This window comes from Zophobas morio, unplaced genomic scaffold (assembly GCF_036711695.1).
Source record: "Zophobas morio isolate AGI-343-1 ecotype UQ-CSIRO unplaced genomic scaffold, CSIRO_AGI_Zmor_V1 ptg000016l, whole genome shotgun sequence".
NCBI classification, from domain to species: domain Eukaryota; kingdom Metazoa; phylum Arthropoda; class Insecta; order Coleoptera; family Tenebrionidae; genus Zophobas; species Zophobas morio.
In genome coordinates this window covers 726489-750948 of record NW_026972121.1, presented here as the reverse complement: position 1 = coordinate 750948, position 24460 = coordinate 726489, and the positions used below count along the sequence as shown (strand labels likewise).

The window sequence follows — 24460 nt, the reverse complement described above, 5'->3', positions numbered from 1 at the left end:
AATAAGTAAGCTCGTAATAATTTTTTGTAAAAGCAAAAAAGTTCATGTGACCGAATTTAGGTACATATTTATAAAAATTCAAATAACCCCGCCCACCCACCAGATTTTCCTCTTGATCACTCATTTTATTGGACAAAAAGTGGGTTTTATATTGATAAACATTGGAATCTAGACGAAAAGGTAAAACTAACGTTTATACGTTTTTAATCTTTCAAATCACTGGAAACTTTAGAATCTCTGGAAGCTAGAATCACTAGAATTTTTATAATCTTTAGAGCTTTCAGATTTTCATTACTTTTAGATACTTCTGTATCTCTAGAATTTTAAATAAGCATTTTTAGATCTTGGGAATTTTATCATCTTTCCAATTTTTAAATATTTGGAACTTGGAATTTTTGAAATCCCTGAAATCCCTGTTTTGCGCGAAATAAAAATCACCTTTTAGTTACACGGTTTATTTAATAACGCACAAATAATATAAATTGCCGGTCTCTCGGGTCGGCACGTCTTTACCCTCTCGATACTTCTCGACGACTCCCCGAGAGCATGAAATAACAAAATTAGGTAAACTACCCTAAAACGGGTGGGAGTAGGGTGAACAAATTAGCTACGCCCAAACCCCTGTTCAGGTAAACTGAACAATCCCTTTAGAATTTTTAAATTGCTGGCTTCTCTAATTGTTTTTAATATTTTGAAATTTCTCAAATCCTTGTAGTCTTTAATTTATAAAGAAAATCTGGCAGCACTGCACGCACCAAAATAAAACAAATAAAAGAAAAATCCATTAAAGCATAACCAACTAAACACTACAGAAGATGTTCAAAATTTCTGCCTTGTGCAATAAGTAAGCTCGTAATCATTTTTTGTAAAAGTAAAAAAGTTCAGCTTTTTTCTAGTTTTATGGGCAAACGTAGCCCCACCCACCCACCCCTATTGTCCAGTTCTATCTTAGCAAGTTTTACCCCCACCCACCCACCCTCTCTTTTCTTGGAAAGTAAGTTATTTGCCAAAGTCAGTCTTATCTTAGCAGCCTCTAGCCCCGCCCACCTACCCTCTTTTTTATTGGAAGGTAAGTTATTTGCCAAAGTCAGTTTGGTCTTAGCAGTTACTAGCCCCGCCCACCCGCCCTCTCTTTTCTTAGAGGGTACCTCATCTGCCAAAATCAGTTTTATCTTAGCAGCTACGAGTCCACTGGTTTGATTGTGGCAGATTACATACCTTCTAAGAAAATAGAGGACGGGGATCCGGGCCAGTACTTGTTACCGTAAGACTGATTCTGGTAAATTAGATACCCTCTAAGAAAAGAGAGGGCGGGTGGGCGGGGCTAGTACCTGCTAAGATGACACTGACTTTGGCAAATGACATACCCTCTAAAAAAAGAGAGGGTGGGTGGGCGAGGCCACTTTGAATTTTTTAGGTCTAATTCACCACTTCACATAGTAAAATTCAGATTTCATCTAATCAAAAAACAAAAACAATGAAATTCTAAAGCGGTGGGGGGGATTAGTTTTACGTTTTTTGTCTAGATTTTGTTGTTTATGACTATAAAATTCCCCTTTTGTCCAACAGAATGAGTGATCAGGAGGAAACCCGGGTGGGTGGGCGGGGCCACATCGAATTTTTTAAGCGTGGATTCGACCGCTTGACAAAATTAAATTGAGTTTTCATCTGATAAAAAAACCAATGAAATGCAAAAGCGGACGTGGGTGGGGTTAGTTTTAACTTTTTGTCTGGATTACTGGACTCCACTTTTCCAAAGTTTTCACTGGTTTGAAAGACCCGCCCTGTCTTTTCTTACAGAATATCTCATTTGCCAAAATCAGTCTTATCTTGGCAGCTATTAGCCCCGCCCACCCACCCTCTTTATTCTTAGAGGGTATGTCATCTGCCAAAATCACTTGTATCTTAGCTAGTACTTGCAAAAATCTTAAAGACCTAAAAATAGTAAAGATCGGAAAAATGCTTTTTTTAATTTTTATAAATCCTAAAAGCACTGAAAGGCTTGAACAACCTAGTTATTATCTTATAAGTCTTGGAGACTGTAAAGATTTCAAAAATTCCAAAAATTTAATTTAATTCTAAACATTTAACTGAATTTGTGAAAATATTCCAAAACTCTAAGGAGTCTATTAGTACTAAATAGATATAGTTCCCTTTCAAGATAAAAACAAACCCCGCCCAGCCACCCTCATCTCAATTGTGATGAATTTTCTTATTCGGCGTGAGCTGAGGGGCGGAGCTTAATTTTGGCTTTCCTTTTTACTTGAAACCTTTTTTTGAAGAACGTGTTTACTTAAGAACATGTTTCAAATGGTAATTTCTCACAGCAAAATAAGGACTTTGCAATTAAGCTCCGCCTCTTTGCTCACAACGAATAAAGAAAAATCGTTACAACTGAGACAGGTTGGGTGGGCGGGGCTTATGATTTGACTTTCTTTCTTCTTAATATAGTACATACTTTTCGCAACAAAAGACTAAAAACAGGTTTAAAATGGCAAATTTTGTCTTCCACACTTCTCTACAAATTTACCATTTTAAACAAGTTTTCAGTTTCTTGTTATGAATAGAAAACTAGGTGCACATAAAAAAAAATGCAAAATACAAACCCCGCCCAGCCGCCCTATTTCAATTGTGATGAATGTTTTTATTCGTCGTAAGCCGAAGGACGAAGCTTAATTATGGCTTTCCTTTTTAATTAAAAATTTTCTTTGAACAACACGTTTACTTGAAAATATGTTTGAAATGATAATTTCTCGTAGAAAAATAAGGATTTTGCAATTAAGCTCCGCCTCTTTGCTCACAATGAATAAAATGTTAATGACGTTATCAAAAAAAAATATATATATATATGGAAAAACTGACTATAAAGATGATAAAAAAAGAATTCTCGAAGTTAAAGTTGGTAATAATTTTTCGAAGCTGTATTTGCTCGACTTTACTTTGAGGGCTAGGGAAGTTCTGTCTAAGTAACTATCAACCAGTTTTTTTAACGATACTATATATTTTTAGAATTCTTGTAGAGCCCGTTTTTCTGAATTCGTATCATATTTTAATCACTCACAAGCCGCCACTGACTATAATTCGAATGCATTATGTTACGAAAACGTATAGTAAACTGGAAATATTGTGTCCACAGTTTAAATATAATCACTTTTAGTGATTTGAAACGGAGAAAAAGTACGTAAGTAAGCATTTATTCGGAAACACAGGAAAATGTGTTACAGTGCAACACACACGATTGTTAAATTGAAAAACACTATTTTCATCACACGTTAAACATTCATCGACCGAATAAACTACATACATTTTTGCAGAAATTCGTAGTTTATTTAACACTGTAGTTCCGCGGTAATTTTAATAAAGCCGCTACTATAAGTATCAATATTTATTTTTGCACAAACTAAACAATACAAAATATACATGTTTTATTTTCGACAATTTTAGCTGAAATTAATCAATTTATCGGTGTGCCAAATTCTTTTCAACGACGACTTGATCACAAATTATGTTGTTCGCCCCATACATATATTCCCCCAGCCTCCTGCGAATGAGACAGAACACCAACGTGGCAGAACTCGGCGAAACGAGGCCCTAACTTATCGAGATTGCAAAAATGTAAAAAAAATTCAATATAAGAGCGACAAAAAGTTCTTAAGCAAAACTCGACGAGGTTTCAAACTTCCCGGCTCTTCACAGGATTACACGGATTTTTTTTTAATGTTTGCACGGGGCGCTAAAACCAATCTGTTTTATCAAAAATTGTATGACCCGTGTTAAAAGAAAATCTCAGATTTTAAACTTTTTTACATTTTCGATATCGCGTTTAAGGAGTCTGGTAATTCGTTTGCTTTGGGACACGACATTCTGGATCTGGCGGAGCACGTTAAATATTATTTCAGGTGAGTTCGTTATGAAGTCTGTCACAGGAATTTCGTAATTAATCTGTCAGACAACACGTTGTAATTTACATTAATAACAGTCCGTGAGTCGTGTCGATTAATATTTAACAAAACGTAACAAAAAATGTGTAAAATATTCCGATCGATAATCCGATATAACTATGTGCGTTTACCTGAAAACGCCGTCGAAGTTGCTCGACTAATAAAAACTTTAATTAAAGTAAAGTAGGACGAGAGCTTTATTTATAAGTGGATTTCTAAGTTTCGAAGAAATTATAGGATTTTGCTTAAAATGATGAAACAGACAAATGAGACCGTCACAAAGTGTGAACATAAACAAGCGGATTATCTTCGCTTAAACTGTTTATGTGCAAGCACTCAAGCAAATGACAAATTAACAAAGTGAAGAAAAAAGCGGAACACGAACGTTTCTGGTTGCGAATTAAAATATTTTACGTTTGCGTTGTCGTGAATTATTAAAGCTTTATAAAAGCTTTAGACCAAAATATTCGCCAAAGTTGGGTTGGCTTTAATAATTCATGCAAACTGCAATGTTTTACTACACAATAAAAGAATTCTAAAGTCGGGACTGTTAAAAATTTATGCGCGGAATCATTCAAGAGAGAAGAATCTAAGGTAAATTCATTAAAATTTCAATTGTGCGTAATTTTCGAATGACAAACTCGATTATAATTTTAGACGGTTTAATGTCGACCTAGAGGGAATTCAAAAGGATTGCCATTAAGCAATTTTCTCGACGTTTCATCGAGTGCGACATTATCGAAATACGTCTGTGAAAGTGACAACGAAACAAAAATTACAGCGCAAAAAATTTATTCCATCAATTATGGAAATCAGCGCAACGTTAATCAGTGTGGTGTTGGTCCGACGGGAGGTTCAGCATAAAGAATAAAACAAAATTACAACACAAGAATTTTATTTCAGCAAATACGACAATCATTCGAATTTAAAATCATCATTCCGTATGTTCGCAATCCTCTCTATCAAACCTGGTTTGTCGTGGTGCCACGCCGAATAAAGCCAGTCGTACACCGGAAACGCCGAATTCATTTTCTCAAGTCGTACTAAAGCTCGCACGAGTTCCTCGCCTTTACCCATCCTCGTCACAAACCTGTCATTCTGCTTGATAAAGTACCGCGATACTTGCAGGAAGAGGAAACTCAGAATGGTACTGTAGAAACCCATCGCGTACTTCAGTACCACGTACACACCCACGAGAATTGGTCGCTCTTCCACGAACCCAAAAGTTTGATAAATCTGTGGGTTCTTAAATAGGAAGTAAAAAGCGCCGAAGTAGAACGTGAGGTTGACTTCCAAGGCGACCACGTACTTGAACGCTTGGTTGTAGTACCAATGGGAAAACTCGTACGCAACCAGAGCTAGAATTTCTTCGTCGCTGCAACCGTCACCTTCGTCCTTCGCGATGAGTTGGTCACACAAGACGATGTTTTTCGTGATTGAGTCACCATAGAAATAGATGATTTGGCACGACGGTCGTTTGAAACGTTCCTCGATGAAGATTTCTTTGAGCGGGAAGTGAAGATCGGAGGCCAGGTTGAAGATTTTGGTGCGTAGGGAGCCTTCTGGCAGTCGTGTGAGTTGGCGGAACTTAGAGGGCGCTAGCAGAGGGTAGAGAGTACCGACGAGGAAGATTATAACGCAGAGGGTTATCCAGAGCTGGATTAACACCTCGTCGCCTCGTTGAATGACCATCACGAGTGCTGATGAAATGATCATGAGGATGATTTGGCTCCAGATGAAGGTTTTCAACTTGTGCCAAGCCAGAAATTCGTCTCCTCTGCGGTATTCAATGACGAAAACTTCGTAGATGGTTAGTGGGAGATAGAGTATAGATAGACATGTGGTGAAAGCGAGGTACCAGATGCTGTTTCGTAAGGTTTCGTCCAAGTGGGTGAACGAAGCGACGTGCGCCCACGACATGGGTAAGATTTCGTAGACAATGATGATCGACGATGTTATAACATGGACGAAGTCTTTGACGAAAGTGAAACGCTTACGTTTCAGCATGTACGTCCTTGCTTTGTCGTACGCCTTTTTGGTCATGGCGGATTTCAAGATAATTGGTTGTTCCACCACGACGACAGATTTCTGGTACTAAAAACAAATTAGAATTGTGTTTCAACAACGTTGAAGTTACCTGGCGGGCACAAAGATACTGCTCCCAGAGGTAGTCGATCCATATTGAAAGCAATACAATGTGTTTAAGACCCACAATGTCTAAAGGAATCATTTGGAATGATGAACGTCAAAAACGACACTCATCTTTTAATTCCGTAACTATAGAAATATGTTCGTGATGGCGTCATCGATTAGAGTTTATCAGAACAGAGGGAAAGATTTATTTGAGACGAGCGCTTGTTCATTTCATTAATGTTCTTTACGAGCCCGCTGTAGCTCCTAAAAAAACATATCTCGTCGTTTATCGAACACTAAAATAACGATAACGTCCGTAAATAACGGCGCAACTTCTCATAAAAACCGAAGCCGTAAGAATCGTTCCCAATTAAATCTGCAACTTGGAACAAATATTTAACTAGTTCCTGCAAAGAACAAATTTACATAAACTTGAGTGTTCGCCCGTTTAATCGTCGTAATGTGACTTATATTTATATTTCTCCATTTGCATGCGCCTCGGCTGCAGATAATAAATTTTCGAGTGTTTACTTAAAAAAAGCGCGAAATTAAAACGTTACATTTCCGTCATACGCGTTGTTTCTTAAATAATTGCGACAAGCACGAACAAGTTCCAATTATAAACTGGCCGAGTTTCGTTTCGGTTAATGTTATTTCGGTGGAAATGAAAGGGACTGAAAAAATAAAGTTTAATGAAACAGGGACTCGGTCACGTTAGAAGAATTCCAGATGACACCCGTGATTGTGGAACGGGAAATGGGAGACTTAAAGGTGACCGAGATTCCATTTGAATTTTAATTAATAATTAGTTTCGGGGTGTAATTTCGCGCAATTGTTGGAATTGCGCTGATTTGCGTTTTTATTGTTCAAGAAAATTTGCTCTTTTATTAAAAAAATCGCACGTGTGTGTCAACACGCATTAAGATAAATAAGAGAAATCGATGTTGTTTTCTGTCCCGGCGCCTCCGCCATTTTTGAATTCCGCCCACAAATTCCTCGTGCAAAGCGACCTTTCCTCTGACCTCTCCCGATTTATGATAACGTCGTTAATGAAATAAAAGTAACCATAAATATTGCCCTTGCGAGCTATCTTCTCTCAATTTTTTCCCGATCCTTCTTCTTGCTCCCTATTATAATTAAGGGTAGGCAGATATCGACAAAGGAGAGGTGATTTACCGTTTCTGTCTAATTATCGCGGACGGGTGGGCTCGAATATCTCCGCCTGTGACTTCATTATCCCAATGATGTATGGATCCAGTCCTGGGATCTAATCCGATATTTCCACCACGCACACGTTTTATGAATTTTTTTATTAAAAAATGTAGAGGAAGTCGTAACTCTCGCGAAAAGTAGGCGGCGGAGGGGAGGCACTGTCATGCAAATTAGACGGACGGCCATGGAGGGAATTGGATTTGCAAACATGGATCGAAGGTCGGATATTGCCAGAAGTTTCGCAGTCGAGCCCAACTACCACGAGAATCTTTATAAAAAATTGTAAACAAGTTGCCTAAACGTTTACCAACATCGAGCTTACTTTTATGGACCTGAACAGATGTCGAGGTTTATTGCTGTACTTTCTCCAAAATACTAATACCACAAAAATGGAAATTTATAGTGTAATAAACATTATTTGGATCTACTAAACTTTTATTGTCTAGTGTTGGTAAAGACGGTAAGGACTAGGTAAACACAGTCTGAATGGTATTGTATCAGTGCAATTGCCAAATTGCCACATGACCTCTAGAGTACAAAAAAAGTGATCGACTGTTTCCGTTTGTCTGTCTGTCTGTCTGTCCTCCGAAACTATCGGACCGATTGTTTTCTATTTGTATATTAGAAATATATGTAGATGGTGAAACGCTAACTAAAACTTTGCTAATCATCCCCATCACTAATGGGATGACGTCATCTCCAAAATTTGTAATAAAACGTTTTTAAAAATTCTGACCGAATTTGTGGAAAGATTCCAAATGTTGTGAAAAATTTCGAAGATTTCACATGTTCCAAATATCTAAAACTATTTAAAATTCTATAGTTCTCAAGTATCTAAAAATAATGAAAATCAGAAAGCTCTAAAGATTACCTATAGAAAAAATATAAAAGCTTTCACCAATTACATACACCAGAAATTGCGAATGTAAAGACACTTCAGACTTTAAATAAATTAAAGTTCAAATGTTCTAAATATAAAAAAGATCCAATAAAATCTTTAAAATTTTAAAGAACCTGCAGACATTTTAGGTTTTATAAAACTCCCAGTGTTCAAAATTTTCATAGATTGGAAAAACTCTAAGACTAAATACTCTAAAGACTAAAGATTTTAAAGACTTTAGGTGGTCAAAAGCAACAATTCTGTTTAGAATACTTGAAAGATTCTAAAGATTCTGGAGAAATTCCAAAAACCCAAAGATTCTAAAAGTTGTAAAAATACCAAAGATTTTAAAAATTCCAAAGATTGAGATATATAAATTTTCGAAAATCGGAAAAAATTAGAAAGTGTCTTATGTGATAGATCTAGAAATCTTGAAAATATTGGAAAAGGTTGAATTCCAAAGTTCTGGTATAACTGCAGCCTGATAATTTTAAAAATTTTGGAAAATGTGAAAATTTCGAAAATTTTACAAATTACGAGGACTCCCAAAAATTAAAGAAGATAAAAAAATATTCTTTCTCAAAATTTCAAAAGTTTACAAAATCTTAAGTTTCCAAATGTTTGAAATATGTAACCTTTAAAAAATTCTAAAGACTCGACACATTCTAAAAATCTTTAAGAATTTGCGAATTTTAATCAATATTTCCTTCCTTACACAAATTTTCCATTTTAAACATGTTTTAAGTTTAATATTGTGAAAGGAAGTCTACACATATTAAAAGAACAAGGCAAAATGTAAGCCCGCCCACCCGCCCAATCTCAATTGTGATGATCGTTTTATTCGCCGTGAACCAAGGGGGTGGGGCTTATCTGCAAAATACTTATTTCTTTACGAGAAATTAAAAACATGTTTTTCAGTAGCGTATTGAAAAAGAAATTTCCGCCCACCCATCCTATCGCAATTATGATGATTTTTTTTATTCTTAGCAACTTAAGACACGTTTAAAATGGATTTTGCAATTAAGCCCCGCCCCTCGATCTGACAATGAATAAAAAAATCATCGCAATCGAGATAGGGTGGGTGGGCGGGGTCTACATTTTGCCTTTTTTCTTAATATGTGTAATCATATTCTCACAGCAAGAAACTTAAAACATGTTTAAAATGGTAAATTTGTATAGGGAAATATGGATTTTGTAATTATGCTCCGCCCCTCGGTCTGATAACGAATGAAAAGTTCATCACGATTGAGATCGAGACGAATGGGTGGGGCTTCTATACATATTGAATCAAAAAGGCAAAATGTGAGATCCGCCCACCCGCCCTACCTGAATTGTGACGATTTTTTTATTTATCGTGAGCCGAGAGGGCAAAGCTCATCTGCAAATACTTATTTCTTTACAAGAAATTAAAAATAAGTTTTCGAATATCGTGTTATTCAAAGAATACTACGTATGTTAAAAAAAAGGAAAAATATAAACCCCGCCCACCCACCCTATCTCAATTGTGATGTTTTTTTTCTTAGAGAAATAAAACAGGTTTAAAATGGTAAACTTTTGTAAGGAAATAAGGACTTTGCAATTAGGCTCCGCCCCTGGGTCTGCCAACGAATGAAAACTTCATTACTATTTGGATCAGGGCAATCTCGATGATTAAAAAAAGATCCTTACAATTGAGATAGGGCGGGTGGGCGGAGCTTATATTTTGCTATTTTTCTTAACATACGTAGTCGCCTTTTCAGAATAACAACCTTAAAACATGTTTAAAATGGTAAATTCTTGATTCTTGTAGACAAATATGGATCCTGCAATTAAGCTCCGCCCCTCGATGTGACAGCCAACGAAAAATTCATCACAGCTGAGAACTGAGATCTGGACGTGTATGGGTGGGGCTTAACTTTTGATTTTACTTTCTTTTTAATATACATAGTATTCCTGAACAACACGAAACTCAAAAACATGTTTTTAATTTCTCGTAGAGAAATAAGAATTTTGAAGTTGGCTTACGACGAATAAAAAAATAATCTGAATTGAGATAGGGCGGGTGGGCGGGGCTTATATTTTGCCCGCCCTATCTCAATTGTGATGATTTTTTTTATTCGCCGTGTAGCAAAGGTGCGGAGCTTAACAACAAAATATTTTTTTATTTACATGAAATTAAGTCTTTAAGTATCGGTTTGTTCAAAGAATACTACGTATATTAAGAAAACAAGAGAAAATATAAACCCCGCCCACCCACCCTAGTTTAATTGTGATGATTTTTTTATTCCTAGAAACCTAAAACACATCTAAATGGTAAACTTTTGTAAGGAAATATGGATTTTGCAATTAGACTCCGCCCCTAGGTCTACCGACGAATGATAACTTCATTACTATTTAGATCAGGGCAGATATGGGTGGGGCTTAATGTTTGACTTTAACTGTATTTTTTTCATAACACGATACTCAAAAACATATTTTTAATTTCTTGTAGAGAAATAAGGATTTTGCAGTTAAGCTCCGCCCCTCGGCTTAGGATGAATAAAAAAATATATCAGAATTGAGCTGGGGCGGGTGGGCGGGGCTTATATTTTGCCTTCTTTTTCTAAATATACATAGCCATCTTTTCACAACAAGATACTTGAAACATGGTTAAAATGGTACATTTTGCAAGGAAATATGGATTTTGCAATTATGGGGCGGAGCTTAATGCAAAAATCAATATTTCCTTATACAAATTTTCCATTTTAAACTTATTTTAAGTTTCATATTGTGAAAAAAGTCTACATATATATTAAAAGAACAAGGCAAAATGTAAGCCCGCCCACCTGCCCTATCTTAATTGTGATGGTTTTTTTATTCGCCGTGAACCATTATGGGGCGGAGCTTAACAACAAAACACTTATTTCTTTACATGAAATAAAAAACATGTTTTGAGTATCGGGTTGTTAAAAGAATACTATGTATATTAAGGAAACAAGAGCAAATATAAACCCCGCCCGCCCACCCACCCTAGTTCAACTGTGATGAATTTTTTTATTCTGAGAAACCTAAAACACGTTTAAAATGATAAACTTTTGTGCGGAAATATGATAATTTCGTGTGACAGAAAAAGTTCTTAAGTATATTAATTTTGAGGTCATTATATATATGCACAGTGTAGCCAGATGGTTTATAATTTTAGAAGATCTGGAAATATCTAGGAAGTGTGAGAAATATTGAAAACCTAGAAATCTTGAAAACTTTGGCATATTCAAAGACATTTAGAAAATCTGGACCTTCCGGAAATTTCAAAAATTTACTCATTTTACTGAATTTGTGAAAATATTCCAAATTCCAGTGTTCTCTAAATTTCAAAGATTTCGAGGATTCTAAATGTTCCAAGACTCTAAGGAGTCTATTAATACTAAATTAATATATGTGGCCTTGCTAAAATGTTAACGACGTTATCAAAAAAAAAATATGGAAAAACTGATTATAAAGATGAAAAAGCGACGAGCGAATCATACAGAGAGCCGCAATTCAGATCAACCTGAGATGAGAAGATTAAGAACATTTTACGACACAATTCCGTTTACGAGCGGTTTACGCAGAGAGCCGCAGTTTCTTGCAATCAGTCAAATTCAATCCGCAATCTGACGATAGCAACAAATTGCTGACACCAACCTTACAGTATTAATTAAAATCAATTTGAATTCTAAGACTACGCAAATGCGCATTTATCGATGAAGCAATTTCGTATTTTATCCGATATAAACTGGTAAAATACGGCGAAGTATCGGAATAAAGAACTACAACCGAATAACAGCAATGTTTCCCACATTAGAAGAATGGGAACCTTGTGTCGAAAGCGAGTTCATATTTTCTCCAAGGACAAGATAAGGGCTTTACTAAAAACAAGTCAACCGGAGGAAAGAAAATTTATGGAAAGAAGCAGAAATTATAGGCTTGCTGTTGTTATTTATTTCGTGTAAACATTACGTCAGATTTATGGGGGATTTTGGGAACGATAAAAGCCAATCGTGGCGATACAAGTACGATAGTGGTGAAGGACAATTATGGGGATGTCAAATAAATAATATTTTATGGGAAAAAGAGTGTGGAAGTGTTCAGTTAATGTGATGATTTAAGTCACTCCTAAATCTTGCTTTGGTAAAGATAAATCCCGATTTTATAGGCCGTTCTTTACACGAGACAAAAACAGAGGGAGAGAATCGTAGGTTTTTTATTTCTGAAAATTATTTAACAGTTATTTTAAAGAAACCAGTGAAAGGGTTATGATTAATCTGATACTATTGCGCAGTGGTGTTTAGGCAACTGATTGTGAATATTCGCAACTGACGCAATTCCTTCTACAACGAGCGGATCACACAGAGAGCCGCAATTCCAATAAATAAATTGCTTATAACGTTAACAAATTCGCCCAGACATGGCAAATTAAGACAGTAACTGACGCCTTTTCACCGAAATTAACGAACATATCCATGAACTAGTTTCAGCGAGATGCTTCATTTTTCGTATTTTTAACCGCTACAACCGTCTCAAATTTCTGCCAACAAACCAAAGAACATTTCAGCGTAGGCGGACTTTTTCAACAATTCAGGATGCCAGCCAGGGCCATTTATTTTTTATGCTGTTTCCGCTTCTGTCATAAACAATGGCCATTTACGACTCTGTTTCCCCTGTATCGATTTGATAAATATTTTGTCAACGTAGCAGTTAGGAAACTGGCGTCAAAACTGAATTCTCTGTTCGATCTGATCTGCTGAAAGGAGGCCAATATTTCAGCATTTGACGGCTTGTTTTTGTGAGAGCACAACTGAATTGCCGACAGGGAAAATGCATAGTTAATGCAGTGCTGGGTTAGTTGTTGGCGATGTTTTGGAAAAAGGGTTTCGGATAGATGCAGTAAATGCGAAAATTATCTACGCTAACTTTGATAAACTAACATTAGTACATCGTTACACTGAGAAATAATTCAGCTTTAACAGCGTGTCAAAAATACCAACGCACTACAATTACCAGCTCCATACATCAAAGCAACTACAGTACATTCCACCAACACGTGTTTTGAACCAATTACGTTCCATCCAATTTCTCATCGCCATGTAAATTCTCTTACCAAAATCCGGACTAATTAATGCGTGCGTTCACCTCTTTTCGGATCTGAGTCCATCGCAGTTTCCAAAGTAGAAAATAAAATCATACGGAAACAAAAAATCCGCTGCATCTATTAAACCGAGCGAATTAATTTGGGGGAAACTCTTGACAAGAGCGAGTGTTTGAAATTCAAATCGGACGCTTTTACATACTGGAGCTAGACCGATATGACACACAGAAAAACAGAACCAGATGAAAAATTTAAAATTTACAACTCGCTTTACAGTCATGGAGTGCTTTTTCGTATTCATGATTTATATTCTGGAAGAAAAGTGATCGATAATGGCGGGAATGCTATTTGAGGTGACTTTGGATTCATACTGGTGAATTTGGGGGAACGTTTTGTTAATTTTTTACGGGCTTGAAGGGATGGAGTTATTTACATGAAAACATAATTCGACTTGTTAATGGAGGTTTTAATAGAGTTTAAACGTCTTTAGGGCTGCTTTAGTGCCGAGTTAGAAGACGGAGTTATGGCTGCCATACCATGTTTATGTAACTATTGAGCTAATTTATTTCCATTAGCTAAATTGAAAACATCGCATTTACATCGTAGGGAAGAGGAAATGCACAATAAAATAAATCACGATAGAGGCACTGTAATGTATACGAGATGCCTCCGTCACGTTTGATCATAGAAACTCCTCGACTTATGTTAGAAAAGAAAAAATGTTTTTAATGTCTACTCAACTCAAAATTTCAATTACCTATTCAAGAAATCAATACTTATCTTACTTTTTATCCAAATAAAGGACTTTTGTTTAGGAAAACTTCATGAAAAGGAGTTTTTCTTTTTGTTGTAGACATCGGATTAAAGATGGGTGGGTGGGAGGGCGACTTTTATTTTAACTGTAATGAAATATCTTTAGGGAAGTTAAGTTCTTTAAATGACTGATCTGGAAATAATTTTCTTACGACGGAGATATAGAAGAATGTAGAATTTTTTTTTGTAGTTGATCTCCAACTGAAAATGTTGAGGTTTTTTGAGATAATCATTATCAAAATTTCAAAGCAGGTTTTTCATTTTTTAGTGTCAACAGTGTTTAGGTAAATACATAATGGCATTTACGGTCCGCAACAAGAATTAGGTTTTCAAGATTTACAAAATTTTGACGAATTTTTGAAAAATTAAATAAAAATGTCGCCTAACAGTGTCACATTTTTTCACACTAATCTTGATCAGAAAGTCCAGAAGTGTTACCCGTTTTTTTAACCTCGACGACTACAAGATCTCAACATACAAGAAAATATATCACTTTTTTTTGTACTGAGATTAGTTTATCTTTTTATAAAAAAATTTTTTAATGTCTAATGAACTCAAACATTCTATTACCTATGCAAGAAATCAATGATTATGTTACATTTTTTTTCCTAAATGAAGGACTTTTATCCAGAAAAAATTCAGAAGAGAAATATTTTATGGGAAGTTGAGTTCTTTGGATGACTGATTTGGAAATAATTTGCTTACAACGAAGATAAAGAAGGATGGAGAATTTTTTTTGTTATTGATCTCCATCTGAAAATTTTGACGTTTTTTGAAAGAATCAATATCAAAATTTCAAAGCAGGTCTTTCATTTTTTAGTGTCAACAGTGTTTAGGTAAATACATAATGGCATTTACAACAAAAATTAGGTTTTCAAGATTTACAAAATTTTGACGAATTTTTGAAAAATTAAATAAAAATGACGCCTAACTGTGTCACATTTTTTCACTGATCTTGATCAGAAAGTCCAGAAGTGTTACCAATTTTTTTAGCTTCGACGACCTCAAGATCTCAGCATATGAGTAAATATATCACTTTTTTTTGTAATGAGATTAGTTTTACTTTTTATCAAACATTTTTTTAATGTCTAATGAACTCAAAAATTCTATTACCTATACAAGAAATCAATGATTATGTTACTTTTTTTTCCTGAATGAAGTACGTTTGTTTAGAAAAAAAATCATGGAAAAGGGTTTTTCTTTTTGTTGTAGACATCGGATTAAAGATGGGTGGATGGGCGGGCGACTTTTATTTTTATTGTAATGAAATATCTTTATGGGAAGTTGAGTTCTTTAGATGACTGATTTGGAAATAATTTGCTTGCAACGAAGATAAAGAAGGATGTAGAATTTTTTTTGTAGTTGATCTCCAAGTGAAAATTTTGACGTTTTTTGAGATAATCAATATAAAAATTTCAAAGCAGGTCTTTCATTTTTTAGTGTCAACTGTGTTTAAGCAAATACATTATGGTATTTACGGTCCGCAACAACAATTAGGTTTTCAAGATTTACAATTTTTGACAAATTTTTGAAAAATTAAATAAAAATGACGTCTAATTGTGTCACATTTTTTCACTCTGATCTTGCTCAGAAAGTCCAGAAGTGTTACCCATTTTTTTAACTTCGACAACCTCAAGATCTCAACATACAAGTAAATATATCACTTTTTTTTGCAATGAGATTAGTTTTTATTTTTATCAAACATTTTTTGAATGTCTAATGAACTCAAAAATTCTATTACCTATACAAGAAATCAATGATTATGTTACATTTTTTTTCCTAAATGAAGGACTTTTGTTTAGAAAAAATTCATGGAAAAGAGTTTTTCTTTTTGTAGTAAACATCGGATTAAAAGGTGGGTGGGTGGGCGATTTTTTAAAGCTATAGTTTATCAACTTTACAATTTTTCGAAGTTACAATTTTTGGCTTTTCCAATTTTTCGATTCGATTCGCTTTTTTTTCGAGTTTTAAGTTTTTTTCTTAAAGAGCGTATCAACTGCCAAAATCAGTCTTATCTTCGCAAATGCTAGCCCCGCCCACCCGCCCTCTGTTTTTTTCGGGGGTATATCAATTGCCAAATTTAATCTTTTCGTAGTAAGTACTAGATGTTTTGATTTTCCTATTTCTTGACCTTCGAGTGTTTAGATTTTCCTGTTCTTCAATTCTTTAATTTTTTGATGTTTCAGGTTTTTGATTTTTCAATTTTTTGATTTTTTAAGGTTTCTATTTTTCGACTTCACATTTCTGACTTCTTTTCAGTTTTAGGATTTTTCAGTATTTCAATTCTTCGGCTCTTCTATTTTTGACTTGTGGATTTTTCGATGTGTCTACCTTTTTACTTTTGCGATTTTTCATTTTCTGGATTTTTAAATTTTAGATTTTTCAATCTTAAATTGAAGAAACGAGAAATTGAAAAATCACCAGTTCTATTTCTAGGTTTTGTCGATTTTTCGCTTTATCGGGCTCTTAGATTTTCCAATTTTTCGTCATTTCTGTTTTGGAAGTTTTCAATATCCTGATTTTTCAGTTTTTCTAATTTTCACTTTTTCAATATTTTATCTTTTCGCTTTTTTAAAGATTTTTCCAATTTCGATTTTTCAATTCTTCGATATTCCTCTATTTTTCAATTTTTCGAATTTTTAAATTTCTGATTTTTCAATTTTTCGATATTTCAGTTTTGGGATTTTTGAATTTATGGATTCAATTAAAAAACTGAAATATAAAGCAATCGAAACATCAAAAGATTGAGAAATCGAAACATCGAAACAGCACAAAATCGAGAAATCAAAAGATTTCAAACTGGAAAATTGAGAAATTCGAAAATAAAAAAACTGAGAACTGAGAAATTTAAAATTGAAAAGGGCGAAAAATCAAAAGGTTTCAGTTTAGGGATTTTTGAATTTATGAATTCTTCAATTAAAAAACTGAAATATGTATAGAGAAATCGAAACATCAAAAGATTGAGAAATCAAAAAATTGAAACAGCTCAAATACGAGAAATCAAAAGGTTTAAAAAACAGATTTTTCTGGTTTTTCGATTCTTCAATTTTTCAATGTGTTAATTTTTCATTTTTTTAAAGATATTTCGATTTCTCAATTCTTCGATATTGCTTTATTTTTCCATTTTTAGATGTTTGATTTTTGGGATTTTTGAATTTATAGATTCTTCAATTGAAAACTGAAACAAAGAGGAATCGAAATCAAAAGATTGTGGAAATCGAATTTTTTTAAATATCGAGATGTCGAAAAATCGAAAAATTGAAAAATCTAAATATCTATAAACTGAAAAGTCTAAAAATCGCTAGTTTGATTTCTCGGTTTTGCCGATTTTTCACCTTTTCGGACTTTTACATTTTCCAATTTTTCGTCATTTATGTTTTGGAAGTTTTCCGTTTTTTCATTCTTCAATTTTTCGACTTTTGGGTTTTCCGATTTTTCAACAGTTCAATTTTTCGATGCCTTAATTTTTCAAAATTTTAATGTTTCAATTTTCTTAAAATTGTTCGATTTCTCGACTTTTCAATTTTTCAATTCATAGATATTTCTCTATTTTTCATGTTTTTAGTTCTGGAATTCTGGAAACATCGAGAAATTGAAAAATTGAGAAGTCGAAATGACACAAAATCGAAAAATCAAAAGCTTTTCGAGAATTCGAAAAATTTAAAAATTTTAAAACTGAAAATTTGAAATAACGGAAAATCGACGAAGCAAGAAATTGAAAAATCGCAAGTTCTATTTCTAGGTTTTGTTGATTTTTCACTTTATCGGGCTCTGAATTTTCCTACTTTTCGTCATTTCTGTTTATGAAGTTTTCAATATCCTGATTTTTCAGTTTTTCGAATTCTCACTTTTTCAATATTTCAACTTTTCGCTTTTTTAAATTTCTGATTTTTCAATTTTTCGATATTTCAGTTTTGGGATTCTTCAATTAAAAAACTGAAATATAAAGAAATCGAAACATTAAAAGATTGAGAAATTGAAAAATCGAAACAGCACAAAATCGAGAAATCAAAAGATTTCAAACTGAAAAAGTGAGAAATTTGAAAATAAAAAACTGAGAACTGAGAAATTTAAAATTGAAAAAGGCGAAAAATCGAAAGATCGAGAAATCAAAACATCAAAAAATCTAAAAATTCGAAAATCAGTGGAACAGTAATATTGAAGAACTGAAAAATTGAGAAATCGGAAATTCGAAAGATCGAGAAAACTAAACATCAATAAATTGAAAAATTTAAAACAAAAAAATTCGAAAATCAAATAGAAATGTCTAAAAATAGAGAAAAATATAGGAGAATTTAAGAACCGAGAAACTGAAAAATCGCTAATTCAATTTCTCGGTTTTGTCGATTTTCCGCCTTTTTGGGTTTTTAGATTTTCCAATTTTTCGTCATTTCTGTGTTGGAAGTTTACAGTTTCACGATTTTTCAGTGGTTTTAAATGTTCTGTTTTTCAATTTTTTCGATTTGTTAATTTTTCATTCCCGATTTATCGAGATTTGATTGTTCACGTTTTCGATTTATCAGTTTTTCAATTTTTTATTTTGGCCTATTTCAATTTCTCAGTTTTTCCAGTTTTCCATTTTTTCGTTTTTTGATTTTTCCGCTTTTCCAATTTTTCAACTTTTAACTTTTTGTTTGTCGATTTCTCTATGATTTTTCGACTTCATTACTTTTCGAATTCTCGTTCTTTTGATCTTTCAATCTCTCAGTTTTTCAATTTTTCAAATTTTTAAGTTTTTTGATTTCTAGATTTATCGAGATTTGGATTTTTCGCCCATTTCGTTTTCTCAATTGTTCGACTTTTCGACTCCACGATTCCTTGATCTTTTGATTTTTCGATTTCTCGGTTTTTCGATGTTTCAATGTTTCAGTTTTACGATTTTTTAAGGTTTCGATTTTTCGATTAATAGATTTCTCGATTTTTCGAATTTTCGATTATTTCAATTTTTCATTTTTTCATTTTTTTTTTCTCACTGTTAACATCATACAGTGTATGGAAAACAACCACAAAAATTGTCACTAAAAACATTTAAAAATTCATACAAAATAGAACACAGTGCCCAAACAAATCGCTCTGAACGCTTAGAGTCGACATTGGCCTGAGCGCGCTCTGGTCTGTAGATCAAACAAGTTCTCAGGCGACGAGTTGTAGTGAAACAAGTTTTTTTATAGGCATGTCAATAAGGGTGGTTTTGCAAAATCAGCCTGTATGTCGCATCTATATTCATCTATGCACAAACACTGTCTTTCGCTTATTTTCACTCAGCTAAACTGTCATTAAAAAGTGTTCACGAACTCCAACACAATGAATCTTAAATAATGAAGGCCTTAAAAAGTAAATAATAAACACAATTTAATTAACGTGCCGTTAACGTTTTGGGGAAGTTGAAACTGGCTTCAAGTGTTGAAATTTTAATTCTCGACTTGTTCACTAAAATTTGTAGTTCGCAGCAATCGGGCCAAACTCCCCAGTTCCCATTAGTCAGAATTGGCGGCCGCAGCAGGAACAATAATTCATTTACCTGGCGCCATTATCGTCGAATAATTAATGATTTCTAATCAAATATTATCCAAATATTATAGTTCCAATTTATTCACGCGCGTCACAATATTTATCATCGCAATAATAGCAATGTTGCGTTTGCGGCTATGCAAGACCACCATGTTGAAACCCTTCAAATTACATTGTTCAGTAAAACGTAGTGTTATGGCATTGTATGGAAAATTTCAACACTTTTCGACAGAAATCCCCGGAGGCACGTCCGCGTTAATTTGATTGCGAATTACCAGTCGGAATTACCGTAACTAAACCTGGCGGGCTGATTTACTAATTTTTTATTTAATCAATTGGTATGTGGGTTGAAACTAGCATGCGACTGCGCCATTTTTGTAACACCGAAAATCAAAAATTTAGGTTCCTCTACCTACCTACAATAAGTAGCCGAAATTTCCATAATCGTAACTTCCCTATGAATCAGTCTCTGGAGAACGCGCACGAGCCTTTCGAACCAACGGCACGCGATCCTATAACTTCTGACCTAAATTAACCACTTAATAAAGTTTGAGATTGACACAAATTGGATTAGTGTATACATACTAGCTAATGTGATATACGGAGAGACTAACATTTTGACTTTACAGTCTGAACATCCACTAACGAGCATGTTCTGACTGAATTTAGTTAGAAAGAGTTTTTTACTAAAGTCTGCCACTTAATTAGCCACAACATTTGAAAAACTCGCATGTAATTGGTTAGCTTCGAGCACCGCTGGTTGCGTGGCGAAGTCGTATTGGTTATAAAATTTTCCTAAAAGAAAACAGCGGCTGCAGCTTTATCGTTTACGACGAAGTGGAACCTCGCTATGCTTTGTTATTTTAAAAATTTTAACGAATGCAAATTGCATGCTACTGCATAAACATGAACGAAGTGTTCTCAGACAAAATACATCAATGAATTCCATACTTACTGTCAGTGTTGGGCAGATCTAGATACATTTTTGGGTATCTAGATAAAATCGAATTTTAGCATAAAATATCTGTATCTAGATATAAAATTAATGGCGCAGATGCAGATACATTTTTTTATTTCACTTTTTTTTCAGTAGTTATTTATTAGTTGAGTTATACTAGTAGTAATTTTTGATACTTCATGTTGGTGATTTTGGTCACATAAACAAAAATAGAGGTAAGAGGTCCACTAATAGTGTTCTGTCACGGAAATTTTCATATTTTAAATACCATAATTTCCTACATTGTAGCCTTCAGTACTTATACATCTTTAAATATAATCCTGAGGGGTAATAAATCTAAGCCATGGTAAGATGGTATTTTAAAAACCATAAACCACAATTCACAATTCACTGCGTTTTACGCTTATCGGGGCAATGCATTTTATCTGTGTACCTGAGCAACCTGGGTCCGGTAGGCCCGCTGGTTGTATTTGTGTTATGAAATAAGAGTAATTTTAATAGTAAAAATATTTGTTTAAGGTATGTTATTATTTTTAGAAAATAATAATTGCGTGTTCCATAATGATTAATTTTTTCAATTAGCACAAATTAGTTCTGTAATCGACTAATCGAATGTTCAATACAAACATTTCTCTCACATAAATCGCATATTTGTTACTGTTTTATACCTTTATTTTTCAGACAAATGTAGCATCTTTTCCTGTTGCCACATGTGTCATTTCTTCACTTTTTCATTGTTGGACCTAACGCGAGGCGGGCTTGGCAGGTCCGTTTTGCCCTAGAATGTGCCGATTATGTTTAAGTGTAATTCTTGGGCAATAAAATTAATATTTTTACAAGCCTCTGTAGACTAATTTATCGTGATATATTCTCAGAAATCGTGAAACGAGATTAAAATAAAATGAGTTTCAACAAAAATCTGAAAATTTAAAGTTGCACTCTGGTGGTTCCGGCCTGCCAGGCAGCCTTTGATCCTATAAGGGGTTTAAATACCCTTCTAAGAAATTGTACTTATTTTGCCTTAAACGGAACCAGCAATTCTTCCTAAAATATATATACCTGCCGCACCGGGATAGACGATTACCGGACATGGTCATAAAAACATCGTAAGCCGATATTGAAGAATAATAATGTATGACAGGTTGCCGACAATAGACCTTCAGCACAGAATAATCATTTCCCGTATTCTTTTGAAATATTAATTTTAATGCTGGAGATAATTATTAGATATACTCAAACACAATTTGGACACTGTAGTATGAGAATAAAAACATAAAAATATTCTTTTTAAGCGTACGTAATACATATTGCACAATTTGCGACGCATCAAACAGCGAAGCGATGGCCTATTTGCAAGAAAAAAGAAAAATTTTTCAGTCTTGAATAACTACGCTACGGTAAAATGTTTATTTTTTAAATTTAATACCACAATTCCTTCTTCTGCACCTGTGGAACGGGTGTTTAGTAGCGGAAACCAAATTCTGACACCCAGAAGAAATAATTTAGGTGACAATATGTTCGAAATGTTGTTAATTTTAAAAAATTCATTAAACAATACATAAAAAATACATAAACATGTTTTCAGTTATTTTATTCACCAAAGCTTCAAAAAGGATCTGTTTTCTTGTATCTGTATCTAGATAAATTTCGAAAAAATCGAAAACAATCTGTATCTAGATATTTTTAATTAATTATTTTAATTTAATTTTTATCTGTCCCCAACAATTTAATCGCAAAGACAGAAAACCCCCATTTTTGGATATTTGTTGCAACAGTTCTGGTTCGCCCCGACTGTGTAAATATTTCCTAACCATCGATAACACAGCGGTTCCAAAATCATTAAAACAGATAACTTGCAATAAGTGGATTAAATAAAAAATGAAAGCGAGTCATGCATATTTGAACTGACTCAATTATAGAACGGAAAAACCAGATTTTGTTCATAAAATTTTGTTTTATTTGGATATGTGGCTCAATCGCGGAATGAATGTTTGTAGACAAACAAAAGTGGCAATTGTGTTAAAATCCAATCCGGGGACGGCATGGCTAGAGTAATGAATGGAAATTTTAACGGATCCAATCAAAGCGAAACTAGTGTGGTCCTTACCTGTTGTTTTATGAAAATGTACGTTTTTTTAACGAAACTAATGAGAATCATGTTAAATTCTAGCGGAGGTTGTTGAGGATTAAAATTAAAGCGAAGGAAAAACTTACCAGAACGGTATGTATGATTTTTTTTGTGAAACGTAATTTTAGAAATTGTAAAATTCATAAAATATTCAAACAAAACGTTCCACGTGTAAGGAAAATTCAATAAAGTGTTCGATGGCAAACAGTTTAAATGGAAAACGAATTTTTCTCTGTTCTGTATTAATTAGAATAATAAGAGCTTCATCGTTATAAATATTTTATAGATTGAAATAAAAACAACCGTGCTTTTGATACATACACAGACCTTGATTATAACTTCAATAAATGCTCTATTAACACAATTTAAAAATAATCTATGTATTAACTGACCCTCTATTACGAAATTATTGTTAACATCCAACTTTCTAATGATTTTTATTAGAACTTTTCGAGGACGTAAAACTAACTAAACATTCATAAGTTATCATATGCATGGTAATTTTTTCTCGAAATGTGTTTGCGCATCCCCCCTAAAAAATTGATGACGTCACCTCAAAATATTGCTGAATAAATCCTATCTCAAGTTTTCATTTTTTTAATTTACCAATTTTTGGATTTTTCGTTCAATTTTGTAATATTTCAGTTTTTCAATTCTTCAATTTTTCTTCTATTGTCCAATTTTTCAATACTTCAGTTTTGTGATTTCTTAGTATTTCGAATTTTCGATTTTTTAAGATCTGGATTTCTCGACTTTTACTTTTGGGTTTTCAATTTTTCGTTTTTAAAACTTTAAGACCCGATTTATAGAAAGCGATGTTAAAGTTAATTCGCGATTAACTTTTAACTGAGGTCCGTTGCGAGGCAACGCACATATTTCAACCAATCACGGGCTCATATTCCACATTTTAATTCTCTGTTAAACTAATCGAGGATTAAATATTTAACTCGCTGTTCTATAAACCGGCCCTAGATTTCTCAATTTTTCAACTTTTCGATATTTTAACTTTTCAATTTTTAAACTTCTAGATTTTTGATTTCTTGAGTTTGCAGTTTTTCTATATTTCAATTTTTCAATTTTTTCTTTTCTTAGAGGGTATGTCATTTACCCAAATCGGTCTTGGATTAAGAAGTACTAGCCCCGCCCACCCACCCTCTCGTTTCTTAGAGGATATGTCATATGCCAAAATCAGTTTTATCTTAGCAGCTATTAGCTAGGATCAGACTGATTTTGGCAAATGACATACCTTCTAAGAAAAGAGAGGGTGGGTGGGCGGGGCTAGTAGCTGCTAAGATAAGACTGATTTTGGCTAATGAGATACTTTCTAAGAAAGGAGAGGGTGGGTGGGCGGGGCTAGTAGATGCTAAAATCAGTTTGTGATATTTATTGTCCTAAAAAAATTAAAGCTTGAGTAGGTGTCGAACATTTATGGAAAACTCGTCCGTGGTTGGTCTGTGGAGCTGATGGTAAATAGTTAGTCGCAATTTATCCATTCATGAGATTTTTCGGTTTTTCGATTTCTCAATTTTCCAGTTTTTTTTGATTTCTCCATTTTTTGGATATTTCTTTCAGTTATTTTTTTTAAATATTTGGATTTTTCGACTTTTCTTTTTTTGGACTCCTGGATTTTATGATTTCTTGATATTTCACTTTTTGGATTTACAATTTTTCCTTAAACTTTTGATTTTTCAATTTTTCGTCTGTTTTATACTTAGATTTTTCAATTTCAAAAATTTTGACGTTGCTAAATTTTCAGTTTTAAAATTTGTCAATTGTCTAGTTTTTTAATTTCTCACTT

General features: G+C 33.7%; 2 protein-coding genes across 2 annotated transcripts in view; one reads left to right on the top strand and one right to left on the bottom strand.

Annotated features, from left to right (window-relative positions):
* The window catches only part of LOC135129479 (acid sphingomyelinase-like phosphodiesterase 3b), a 266257-nt gene that overhangs the window by 10985 nt on the left and 230812 nt on the right, over positions 1-24460 (top strand). The gene's annotated exons all lie outside the window — the stretch shown is intronic.
* On the bottom strand, positions 4820-6198 carry LOC135129548 (CAAX prenyl protease 1 homolog). The gene is made up of 2 exons (XM_064056715.1): positions 6079-6198; positions 4820-6035 (listed from the first exon to the last, which is right to left on the bottom strand). The coding sequence occupies exons 1-2, from the start codon at positions 6169-6171 to the stop codon at positions 4857-4859; spliced, it is 1272 nt and encodes a 423-aa protein (XP_063912785.1). The 5' UTR covers positions 6172-6198; the 3' UTR covers positions 4820-4856.